This window comes from Oryzias melastigma, linkage group LG24, assembly GCF_002922805.2.
Source record: "Oryzias melastigma strain HK-1 linkage group LG24, ASM292280v2, whole genome shotgun sequence".
In the NCBI taxonomy this organism is placed as follows: Eukaryota; Metazoa; Chordata; class Actinopteri; order Beloniformes; family Adrianichthyidae; genus Oryzias; species Oryzias melastigma.
The window spans coordinates 4412359-4425731 of NC_050535.1; the positions used below are offsets into that span (position 1 = coordinate 4412359).

Sequence of the window (13373 nt, forward strand, 5' to 3'; positions counted from 1 at the left end):
GCTAGCTTGCTAAAGCGGAGCTCACTATCTCGTTAAAGCAGAGCTTGCTAGCTTGCTACAGTGAAGCTCACTAACTTGATACAGCAGAACTCGCAACATTGGAGCTTGCTAGCTTGATACAGCAAGTCTCGCTAGCTTGCTACAGTAGAGTTTGCGAACAAGCAACAGTGGGGCTGATGCTACGCGTCCACTGGGAGATTGGCTAGCGTAGCGAGCCAATCAACTTAGTGCCAGCTTAATCCCAGCTGGGCAAACATAGGTGGTGCCACCACAGAAACTGCGGACAAACCCAGTTAGGGCCACATTTCCTGCCTTTCTCACTGGGTNNNTTCACACTTGTGGCTGTAAAATGCTTCAAAGCGCTATTGCTTTCAGCAATCAGACGCAATTTCTTCAGGAATTGCAAATCTAGTTATGTTTATTTCTTGATCTCTTGGCTTCCCCTAGTGGTGGGATTCTGCATTGCGGTCAATTCTTTAAATAACTCGCAACAGGAATGGGCTAGAAACTTGCTTTTTTTGCACACTTATTCTTTTTCTCTTCATCTTTCTAATCTGGTGGGCCAGATACGGCCTGCGGGCCGCATGTTTGACACCCCTGATTTATAATATTGTTCATAAAAACAGCAATCACAATTTAGAGATTAGCGTCCAATGACATTATTAGCATCATTCCTTATTTAAGATGTTTTTTTGTACATTTATGTTTAATATTTTCCCTTTAAATCAACTTTTAGAACTCGGCTTCTGATATTACAGAGTGATGAGTGAACACTGTTTTCCCCCCTGAAGCTTGATATAAGATTTAGCAAGCCGGCCTCCTTTATGTGAGGCATAAAAAGACAATGATGGGAGAGGCGCTAACATCTTGAAAACATCAAATCGGTATTGATGCTGTAAATGTTTTCGCACAAAGGCTTCTGAAAAACAAGAGTGAACAAAAAAAGCAGAGTTTCATCCAATTACCCAGGCTCTTAGAACACAAGTGTCAGTATTTTACATGGCGGTGAATAAAAACGCTTTAAGATAAACATCACTGCAAATGCTGTGGTGTCATTTCTGTGTGGAAAATGGAGCTCACATTGCATGTGCAGATGATTTCCGCTTAATGTAAAAAAATAAAAAAAGAACATGCATTGGTAGAGATGCTTGCATCAGGATATACAAAAGTGTGGCATGATAGCACTGTTTACTTGAAATTGTCAGGCTGCACACAAAACAGCGAGGATGCGCCACTATCTGCCTCCGCTGTGCATCACTGCTCCAACAACAACAAAATTCTAGTGTATCAGTTCTGCCTCATGATAAGCAAAATTAAGCTAGACTTAATTAAAGTTATATCTTTAATAAGTTAATAAAACAACAACTTGTGGGATCATAGCAGAGTATATTTCTTCTTCATCAACACAGAGTTTTTTTTTTTGTTTTGTGGGACTTAGAAACCAAACACATTGCAAGCTTGTTTCTGGCTTGTACATTTCCATCCTCACCATATATTTTTAGCACAGCTGTATACTAAATCAAAACATCTATTTTGTCTATTTGGCAGGCTTGTCAAATGCTATCCCGCCGCTCTGTGACACGCTGTCACCAATGTTGGCAGCTGGTGAAATGTGGGCAAATGATTTGTTTTTAAGTCAAACTGTTGCTCACAGAAACAGGTTTGCGAGGCAGATCTAGAGTATCTCAACAAATGTTAATGAAAACTTTGCATTTTCTGATTTAACTTTGATGGATTTATTGTTGTAAATTTGAATTTATTGGGTACTTTACTTCCTCATCTCCTTATTTTTTCAACATTTTTTTTACAGTACACATTATTTAAGTCTTAAACTGACCAATCAGGTAAAAGTAGGTGGAGCCTAGTGTCTCCCATGTCCAACAATCAAAATGTTCGATGGATTTTATTTAGGTCGCCATAAAAAATGCAAACCAATCACTGCTTACCAACAATTCTTGGTTCCAACATGGCCGCTTCCATATTGCAAAAAAATGTCAACTGAATTGAGTAAATTTCATTTAAGCCAGAAGTATGCTATTCTCTATGGCTGATGTCACACTCTCACATTCCAGTTCTCATATACTGTCAAAAAGATGAGTGATTTTATACTTTAAATTCTAAATAACCGGTTTGCAAAAAGTTTTCTCTTATAAAAAACAGGGTTGGTCAATTGTAGCGACTAACCTGATAAGTAAATTTTAGATTTTAGGATCAAATTTTACATTTTTTTAAGAATCAAGATAAAAAGAAACTCTACAAAAACTGTAACCTACTTTTTTATTGTATTTTTTTGCATAATTAGTCATTTTTTGGTTATTTTTAATGAATTGTTTATAAATGAAGTTGATTTAATTAAACCAACAAAATTCACAGAATAAACTAAAAGCTAATTCATCATTCTCATCAATATCCTCTGATTATTTTAAGACAGAAAAGCTAAAAATGCACTAATAGATGCATGAAAAATGGTGAAATCACCAATAAGTAAAGCTTTTGTTGGTTTAATAAACAAAAGGTATAAGTCTTGTTTCTTTTGTTTATTACACAGAAGTACAGAAGGTTGCAGTTCCTCAAATGACCTCTAGAGGCTGGTGTCACTAAAGTTTCCGTTGAGTTAAAAAGTCTGAAATTAATTGATTATTAAAGCTTCGACGAGTTTGTTTGATTCCTTGTTTCTCATGAAAATTCTCACCTGAGTGAAACGGTCATTTTCAGAGGGTTGGTAAAGTGGGCGGAGCCAACTCCAATATACCTGTCCCACTTCCAGCTTCAACAGATAACAATGGGTGACGTCAGAGTGTGTTTTTTTTAACTAAATGCTCAAATCCACCACCAGCAGAGTTAGACGTTATTAATTAAACTTATATATCCAACAAATATTTAAAAAATATAAGAATTTATAGTGTGGCTTTTATTTCTTAAGATATTTTCACTTTTGGTGCTTTATAAGTCTGTAAAATAATCACTTTTGTTTATATATTTAATAAAATGTATTGTTTTGTACTTTATTCTGTATTAAGAAACACAAAAGTCATAATGACACATTTAGTTCATAAATAAAGTTTAATAAATCAATATTTTATGTCTTGTGTTTTCAATTTCAGTCTGGGCTGTGACGTCACAACTTTCTCTCTCGCTCGCCCGCTCTCTCGCTCGTGCTCCCTGCCTCGCGCTCGCTCCGTGTGAAACAAAGTGTAGTGTCCGCGAGCGCCTGTAGGAAGCGAAAACCGGGGAAAGGTGAGAATGGGGCGAATGAACACTCACCGAGAGGAGGAATAACAACCCAAAAAGAAATACTAAATCACGGTTCGGAGGAGCGGAAGCGGCGGGAAACTACATCAAAGAAAACTTCACGGGCTGAACGGAACTCGCGGGACCATGGATTCACTTTTGTCGGTTTTCCTGGGACTTCTGTTTCTGTTCTCGTCGGCTGGACGTGTCTCCGGGCAGCTGCCGACAGGTAAGGGCCAATAAACTAAAAAACAGTGTGACAAAAACAGAAAAGTTGAGATTACGCATTCCTGCTCGTTATCGGCTTTAGAATTCCTGACAGGTGTGAAAAAGTTCTGCTCCGCTTTGAAGAGGTGCAGTCGGTTCACAGAATATTTTCAGATCTTAGATTTCACTCATAGATCTACTTTAAATGACGGTCAAAATTGCATTTTCCCCACTTTTTTATATCTTGGAGTGCGCTCTCGTTTGGAGAGGGAGTGATGTTCCGCACTTGTTTGAATGCAGTCTTTCTCTCGGAGGGTTTGAGTTCACCTGAAATGAGCAACACTTGAGTCACCGGTTGAATAATTACGAGTCTTTGTTTTCAAATCTGGCAGCTTTGATTCCGTCTTAAATTCTCACCAGTTCGGAGCCGCGAGTCTCTGCGCCAAATGTCGAAACCGGTCCAATCCCGGGATAAAAGTCACAGATTTAACAAAGCAGAATTAGAAAATGAACCACTTTTGGAGCAGTTTTGCAGGTCAACCAGGTGATTAGGACGGACGGGAAAGGTTGGCACGGTTTGTGTGACGACAGAGAGCGCAGCTGCAGCCGCGCAGCGAGCCAGGCTGCGCGTAAAAGGAGGAAAAGTTCCAGTGTGCGTGTAGTTATCACTGTTTATTAACCCTAATGTCATTGTCGTAGCCTCTGGGAATGGGTAGATACTAAATTATTTTACTGCACTCGTGTATTTTGTTCATGTGACGCGTTTAAACTTCCATGCCTCCAAGTTCGGAGGGTTTTACGCACCGGAGTTTTCAGGAAACTGTTTGTTTGCGCGTTTTACTTTGACATTTTTGTTGTTTTGGTGCACAAAGCTTTGCAAAGCTCTAAAGATCTGAGTTGATCGAGTGAAGATGAGCTCTTATCTTGAAGCTGATCGCTTGTTTAAAATAACCGTCACTTTGAACCGATTTTGGGTTAAGTCTAAAAAAATATGCTGATAAAATATCGATTTAGTGGAGATTAAATGGGACTTTCTTTTTTCTTTGAGCGTGATTTCAGACTTTTTATCTCTCCTTTTGCGCAGCGAAGTTTCCCTCGAAATCTCCAGAACGCACAGCCGAGCTCTGCGCTCCTTTGCGCACGCAGCTCCCAGATGAGAGAGGAGAAAGACTCTCAGCAATCTGAGAGCTGACCTCCACGAATCTCACCGAAACCATACAAGGTTATGCTAAATGACACGTCACGCTCCATTTAGGCGCTGGAAGTGACCACACATTGTGCAAAAACTCATTTTCTGCTCCGGTATTCACTTGGCTCACTAATGGTTTGCATGGAAATTACAAATTAATCCCCCAACTTCATCTGTGAACCTTCTTTTGCAAACCCCCCTCTCCTTTTCCCCCCATCCTGTAAAGCAGAATCCTCCTCACCCCTCCTCCCTTGAGTCCATTTGGCCTCCTGGGTAACAAATGTGTGGAATTTCTTTGAGGCCTCTGTGGAAACGTGAGTGCTGTTAATTTGCAAGTAAATACTAGAGACTGGGAGGATTTATTTGAGTCGCACAAACATTTATTTTTAAGTCACTGAACCATTCAAACTATGCAGAGTTTACAAACTAAGGCAGGTAAGAGTCATCTCGTCCGTTCTTTCATTCGGAAAGATGTTTAACAGATGAGGCTGATAACATTTACAAGGAGACGATTCACACAGACAGCCTGCTCTGAGGATAAAACATTCACACATCAAAGTCACTCCGTGTTGGTACCTTTTGTGCTCAGTTGATGCAACGACAAGAAATTCCAGCTGCAAGAATTTATCATATTTAAAAAAATAAATAAATAAAAAGAAGAAGTCCGCTTGGAAATGGAAAACAATTCTCATTATTTTGAGGTACTTTGATTCAATTATGCTGGATTTCTAACTTTAACAAAGTTACATATTGAGTTTAAGTTAATTTGTCAACTTTTCTAAATCCTCTGTGATCAAGTTGTGGCTCAGACTCCAGACGTCTTTAATCTTCCTCAAGTGAAATAATTGTTTTCCATCAGCGACTCCAGATGAATTAGATGGCTGCTTCTCCCTCTGAATGGAGCTGCTTTAATTATAATTGTAAATTATTTTAGTATTTCAAACATTAGAACCAAGTTGGTTTAATTATAATTACTTTTCCACTTCATTTAGAAGATGAAATAAAACTGGGAGTTTTTAATCGAAGCAGTGAAATGGCGAGAGACGGGGGTGTTTGGCCGTGGGCATCTTCTTCACTCGGTGGAAGCTGCTGCAGTGTGCGCTGCAGATGTGTGCGCGTTTGTGTCACTTAAAGAGAAGAAGGAAGGACGGTGCGTTCAAGCCCTCCAGAGAACAATGGCACAAAGGCGAGCATCTGATAGGTTTTAGACTCACGTGAGAACCTCTTCTTTCTAGCCGTGCCATGGAAAATCGCTGAAAATCAGAGACCTTGCGTATTTGTTTTCTCATTTTCTCTCCAAATCAAGTACCTATTTGCCTTTCTCTTTTTGGAGGTTTGTTTCTTTATCTGATTAACTACATTTTACAGACTCCATCTCTAATCTGTTGAGAGAATTCATTAGCTAATCCCTCATTAAGCTGCGTGCATATGTGTGCGCCGGGGTATGAATGAATTTGAGGATTTGTGCTGTAAAATGGATTAACGGTAATGCAACCTAGCCTCCTGGGAGAACGGTGGGAAGCGAAAACGCCGACAGATTGACGGGTTTCAAACGAACCGAACAGGCCGAACGCACCACCGAAGTAGCTGTGGGGTGTTTTGAGGAAAAAGACCTGAAGTGGGATCAACAGCATCTTTAGACACGTCAGATGTGATCAACCCAAATGCAGCTATTTCCCCCCAAAAAATCAAGGAGTATTTGTGTCTGAACAAAGTTATGTAAAACATTGAGGTAAAGCTGCAGTTTTATGTTTAAAGTCCAAACTAAAGTTTGTTTTGTGAGTCTTTTAATTCTTATTTTTAAGAAGAATATTTTCATCATTTTTAGATCTGAAATCATGTCCCAATCTCTTATACCTTAATGTAGTGGTCACGATCCCCAGGTCTCTAAACGGTATCGTTCCGTGGAATTTTTAGTCTGATTAAAGGGTAACCAAACCCTAAACCAACTTATTTTTGGCTGTTGACCTCCATAAATGGGGCTTTAAAAGTGCTGTCTGTTGGTCATTGCCACATTTTTGACAAATTCTTTAAAAAATTGTCAAAATCCGCCTGTGTGCTGCCCCCTACAGGTTGAAATGAGGTTAAATTTTGTGATTGGTCAAACCATCTAAGTCTCACGCCATTTCAGAAGTCCCACGTCAGTAATGGTAACAGTCCTGGTCCCCTAAGCTCCACCCCTCTGACGGGCTTTGAGTGGAGTCAGCCTCCACCTTCCCTGTTTGGTTACCCTTTAAGGAAGTTTTATTTTGAAAAACTGCTGGATTCTTCCCACCACATGGGACTCATTCTTGACTCAGTTACGTGCCCAAAATTCATCAGCTACTTTCTTAAAGTGGCTGGTAGAGCCCAGTTAGCACTGTTAACAAAAACAACAAGCTTCTTTTTAGCGGAAAAGAGCCAATGAGGAAACAGAAGAAGAGCCTTCTGCTTCAAAATAAAAGAAAGCTGCGTTTAAAAGCTGTGTCATCACCACGTATAATTTGCGCATAGTGCACAGATGGTCATGCTTAAATAAACGTGGAAAAGTGAGAAATTTGTGGTTTGCTACTTGAAAATTTCACAGATGTATCTCAGAAGAACCACGTTAAAACCACAGAAAACATACGAATAAACAGATAACACGTAAACCTCATTGAATTTCTTCAGGACATGTGTCCGTGATATAAAACCTATACATCAGTATGTGAAATGTCCATTAGACGTATGTCGAAGAGTCGTGGAAAGGCACAAATTTGCTTATGCGTCTGGCAAAATTCAACTACAATTGTGTAAGATTTATGTAATAATTGCGGAAGAACTACGTAAAATACACATAAAATGAGTAATTCTCAACAGGCCGCAACATTTTGAACAGCTCAATACCAAATTCACGTAAAGACCTTCGACGAACATCAACAAACGCAAGAAACACATACGTGGACAATGCACAAACTGTACATAGCAGCAGTTTGACACGACCTTTGCAGACAAAACCAGAAGTATTTACTCTAATAATTGATGTATTGTAATAAATATGCATAATATTAATAAACTGGCTGTCTAGTGGTATGAAGATGTTGCCAATAAAGTTGTTCCACTGGTGGATTCACTTGAATTAATATATCTAAAAATACTTTTGGTGTCCAATTTGGATTAAAGTTTAATCCAGATCTTTTACTGAGGATGAGGACAAACTTTACAAAGTTAAGGTGAACTGGAAGCTAAAAATTAAGCCTCATACAGGTTGGTCTGATATTAAACTAGTCCGTGGCCTGAAATAGATCGAGAACCACTGATGTGATGGACTCAAGTAGAAAACTGAAACCTCTTTTACTTTTGTGACTTTTTGTAGTAAATTAGTAACAGTTTCTAAGAAAAGAATGCAGAATCCGAAACCTTAAACTGTAATGTTAAAGCAGTTTTGTTAATGAGTTAACACACTGATCAGGAGAGCAGTTACATACTTGAACATCTGGTTAGATTGTGCTTCACGGCTCCTCCAAATCATCCGTCTGCATGAAGTGAACTCAGGGCGTGATGGAGTTCTTTGAAAATGAAGAAAAGCCGAGCATCCCAAACAAATCCCCAACCCCCAAAACATCCCACCCACTGAAAAATGATGAAACCAGTTCAGTATCATCAATCTCTGCTCTGCCCTGTTAGGTTTTGGTCACAGCTGTCTGTCTGTCTGAGGCGGCTTCACGCTCTCACACACACACTCCAGCTCACACACACATGATAACTAATGACGGATTAAGTAATCAACACTCACGACCGATTGATTACATTTCAGAGCACGCACATTTTTGTCTTGCATAGAGAGATTTGAGGTGTGTGGTTAGTGCTGGTAATGACATATGTGGAGGAAATTGGAGTCTGTTGGTGTGATTAGAAGGAAAATTGACCACAGTAAGTTGAAACAGAGGTCACATAAATGCTGGATAAAGGTTAAAGACCCACTCCGAGGAAAATGGTGTTTTTAACATGTTCCTATGGCATTTTTCTGATATATATCATAAAAATCCAGCTTTAAATTGTGTTTTTGAATTTTTGTGAATCAGGAGTAGAGAAAGAAATTGCATTTGGTAAAAAGTATATTTGTGACGTGGAAAATACAATGAGAATGGGCGGGGTTGCTAATGGTCCCGCCCAAATCTCAGTGGCCAATCTCTAATGAACCCTAGAAAACAACACTGTTTTTTTTCTTGGCTAAAAATGCCATAATTATAATTTAAAAATTACTTTGAACTTGAGGTGTGTATTGACAAGAGTCTGGCAAACCGATACATATCACGATACATGTATAAAGATCTCATTTGTATCGCTATACATGTCACAATATGACATGTGTCACGATATATGTATCACAATATGATATTATTGTGATAGATGTATCACGATACATATTTACAATATGATTCGTATCACAGTGCATGTATCACGATATCATACATATGACGATACACGTATCGCGATACATGTATCACAATATGATTTGTATAGCGATACATGTATCACGACATATGTATCATGATACATGTATCACGATATGATATCTATCACAACACATGTTCACAATATGATAAGTATCATGATACATGTATCACAATATGATACGAATCGCGATGCATCTATCATGATATGAAACGTATCATGATACTTTTTCACAATATGAAACTTATCATGATGCATGTATCACGATATGATACATATCACAATACATGTATCACAATGTGATAGTGTGGTGTTCTGCCAACTGATGGTCCAGAGTTTAGGTGATAAGTAAGGGATAATACCTGACGAAGTGTGCGTTATGAGAAATTAACGCACGACGCGGAGGCCTAAACCGTCCGACGCGAAGCGGAGGACGGTTGCCTCCGTGAAGTGCGTTAATTTCTCATAATGCACTCTTCGGAGGGTATTATCCCGCTTATACCATGGTCTTTACAAAATAAATAAACATTTAATCAATATTTAGTACTTTATTCTTGTTATTTCTTTGGTTTAGCTCATTTTTTCACAAAAAGCGGACTATTTGATCCGTGATGCGGTTTGTTGTCACGGTGACATGGAACACGGCATGAAGCCGGAAGCCGTTACAGACCTCAGCTGCAGCGGTAAAGTGTCGCTGTTTTGAAAGAAAGACCCGGACAAATTAGGATATTTTTCTTCTTTTTCTGACGTTAATCCTTCAGTGAGCAGCTAGAACATAAACAGAACACAAGCAGCTTCTGTCTGTGTTTCATTTCACGGCAGGTTCGTTCTTCTGAGCTGCTCTAAAATGAGAAACTCCCTCTTGTGGTGAAACAGAAGACTACACCTTTCATGCCGAGTGGTGTTTTATTAGAAGGAGAATAACTAATTTGTCAATATTAATTTACCTTACAAAAGGAGAGGAATATAAATGCTGGTCGCTACAATAAGTTAAATAAAGCATCAGTTCAGAGAGAAAGTTCATCCATTACTCCTTGTTTTGTCCAGACAATGAAGGAAAAATGTGTTTTAAAGAAGCCTGCGCAGTGATATCAAACGTTTGGTCTGTGTGACCGGAACTTCTTTTTTAGGTGTGCGTTATTACTGTGCATTATCACTTTTTAATGCACACCCAGCAGCCAATCAGAATCGAGTATTCACCCAGACCATGGTATAAACAAAAGTTAAACTGCACGTTTGCTTATAAATAAATAAATAAATAAATAGCGTCTTGGGAGGAATTTAAATCGATACAAGAACTGACAAAGGAAGTATCGCGATATTCAATATTTTCTTACACCCCTGCTTAGAACACTTCGATGTGGGTCTTTAAGGCTTGTGTTTTTCAGTAACAATTATCTAACATTCCTGCTTTGATATGTATTTTTCAAAAATAAAAATAGGTCACTATAATTTGCTCTAGAGACACAGTCACTCGTGTTGCATCTTGAAATAGAGAAGGTCTCTTGTTGCTTTTGTGAACTGCTGCTGCCTTCATTTCCAATCTAATTGTGTTTTGTTATTCTTTGCTCTGCTTCTGTTGGATGCAGCTCACTTGGGTCGAGCCGAAAAGGGTGAGTTCTGATGGGCCAGCCTTGAGCTCAGCTTCATGTGTCATTCCCATCGTCATCCTAGGATTCTCCATGTAAAGGGTTGGGCGATAAATCGATTTTTGGGGGAAAAATTTGAATTTAAGAAGACTTATTTTGGCGAAAAGTTGGGATTTTTTCTTTTTTTTTTAGTCAAGTCGCCCAGCCCTACAATCATCCCATCCTTTAGTATGCTTTGACCATCCGTTTAGAACAGGCGTGTCCAAAGTGTGGCCAAATTTCTATCATCTACAGACTCTGTCATAAAATCAATATGATATGGTCTCTACAATTTCTTCATTATTATTGGCTGAATTATGTTGTAACCCTGTGGCGACAACCACAAATAAAAAGGTAAAAAAGTATTTAAATTTGGCAAATTTGTCACTTTGCAAAAAGTTTGGACACTCCTGATTTAGAACCACTAGTTGTGTTCCTGATTAGAAAAATGTCATTTTCAACATACATCACAATCTTCTAGACCTTCTGAAGGAAAAAAAATCTAAAACGAAGCTTGATGTTTTTGCAAAATTGGCTCAAGAAGAGGATTCATTCACACAAGGACAAACTTGAATCGAACTGAATAAATATTTGAAGGACCCTGTCAGCTATTACTTCTCTTTGTGAATCTTCCAATCGGACTCTTGGTTAATCTGTGTGTTGTTTGTCTTCCTGTGTTGGCGCGTCTGCGTAGTCAGGCAGCTGTCGGCAGGTTTGAAGCTTCCAGGTGCTGTTTGTGTAGCTGAGCCCTTCCTGCATCAAAGCAGCTCGGGAAACTTTGTTCTTCTAGTTACTTAGAAGATCTTTTTTTTATTCTATGCAATTAAAACCCTGCATTCATTTTACTGAAGGTCCAATACTGTGGAGCTTTGAACAAAATAATAAAAAAAGCTTTAGAATGCAGACCCATCGAATCCAGTCTTACAGTAAGAACATCTTGTCAGGTTTTTAGGAAGACCTCCGACACCTTCATGTTGCATAACAACTGAAGATTTTAAGATTAAGTCTCTTATCTTGTTCACTTTTTGCCTTACGCAAGAAACAAATGAAACTCCAGGAAGTCAAAAATACATGCAACTGCTTGAGTTTTTTTTTTTTTTGGCAAAACTTAATGAGGCATCAGAGTAACGAGCTTAAAATGTTTTATCCTTAAACAAAATGATAACAAATGACCTTAAATTAACCGTAACAGACCAGCAGCAGGACATTCTAAAGACTAAAAACTGCTCCTTGGGCTTCTAGAACAAGAACATTATTTATTTTTATTTTTCTTTAGGGCATTTCCTTGTTAGTGGGAAGACTTTTTTAAAAATGTTACAACAGTAAAGCTAAAATAAATCAATGACACAGAAGAATGATGAAAAAATGAGAAAACAAGAAGTACATTGAAATCAAATCAAACTTTATTTATAAAAACAGTGCAATAAAAAATAAGAAATAAAATTATAAAATAGAAGAAACATTAAATGACATGAACAAATCAGTGTAAACTTGATTTTACGTTCTTTAACACTGGAAATGTAAAGTAAGTTCTATAAAGTATATGAAGTGACAGACTTTAAGAAGGACGTATCTGCCGACTTTCACTGCCTGATTCTTTTCTGGTGTCACACATACCTTCAGGTGATTTGTTTTCGTCCTATGATCTTTAGAGGAAGACTTGCTGCTATGTGAACTTCAATTCAATAAACTTTATTAGTCTCCTGGGGGTACTTTAAAAGGTGCAAGAGGAGCAGCATGACAGAGAGCAGAGGACTAAACAAAAATTAGTATATTCAAAGTACTGCAAACAAAGTACGAATAAAATAAGATAAAATGTGTTTGCATTAGAGGTGTTTTTAACAACAATTCTCTTTTAAAATTGATTAATTTTGAACAATCCGATTCCATCTGATTCACTGACTTAAGATCAATCCAGGGCATCTTTAGTCAAATATTTAACCTATAGTGAGTCTGGGATATGTTTGAGTCTTCCACTGTTAAATTACACATTTAAATGATTAGTACAAAAAAGATGTGAAAACTAAGTGGAACAACATGAATTGTATTTGGTGTGTCAGGTGATGGGTACTTTAAAGGTGCATTGATTTAATTTATTTTTTCTGAAACCAGAAGGGAACTATCACAGCAGTAAGTCAGCTTTAAAACCTTCACTGCCCCTCCAATAAAGCCTCAGTTTTGTGCTGTTTTCATTAATAGACAGAGCGGTAATGGCACATGAATGATGCATGAAGGTTTTATTAAAACCATAAACATTGTGTCATGTATTAAAAACATGCATAAGTATTCATCTGCCAACAGAAAAAAGTATTTTTTGTAAAAAGAACACGAGCTAGTCAGATGGTTTGTAAATCTAGAAGTCTTCTCGGTGAACTCATCATTTATTATTCTTGGTTTTGTGATGAGGTCTAATAATACTGGCTCTGTTTAATGAACTTTGGTGCACAATTAATGCTTTGTTACTTTATGGGGCTGCTTTAGAGGCTCTTGTAGAAGGTGCACGGCTGCATTCTTAAGCTTTAGTGACAGCTACTCCTATGGGTGGATAAAAGGTTTTTTGTGGGCGAAAATGGGGAAAATTGGTTGAAACACATGAAATATCAAGATCGTAGTGCGTAAAGTGTTTGTGCAGATTTTTATCTATGGGTATGCTGCGGGCAACAGATTGTAGTGAACATTTCAACAAAGAATGAAATGCAGGT

General features: G+C 38.1%; 1 protein-coding gene and 1 long non-coding RNA gene across 21 annotated transcripts in view; one reads left to right on the forward strand and one right to left on the reverse strand.

The window, feature by feature from the left end:
• The first annotated feature begins 3092 nt into the window (after window positions 1–3092).
• ptprk (protein tyrosine phosphatase receptor type K) overlaps window positions 3093–13373 on the forward strand; it is a 133030-nt gene continuing 122749 nt past the window's right edge. For 13 of the 20 annotated variants that reach the window (XM_024290647.2, XM_024290651.2, XM_024290652.2 and 10 more), the window contains exons 1-2: window positions 3094–3460; window positions 10633–10656. In XM_024290647.2, coding sequence (XP_024146415.1) covers window positions 3379–3460; window positions 10633–10656 — 106 coding nt within the window. In that variant the 5' untranslated portion in view covers window positions 3094–3378. Of the gene's footprint in view, window positions 3461–10632; window positions 10657–13373 lie in introns of all 20 variants that reach the window. The other 7 variants (XM_024290641.2, XM_024290646.2, XM_024290644.2 and 4 more) reach the window with 3 other exon arrangements.
• LOC118598146 lies at window positions 3342–4050 on the reverse strand. The gene is made up of 3 exons (XR_004947249.1): window positions 3856–4050; window positions 3672–3765; window positions 3342–3475 (listed from the first exon to the last, which is right to left on the reverse strand). It is a non-coding gene; the product is annotated as an uncharacterized LOC118598146 (long non-coding RNA).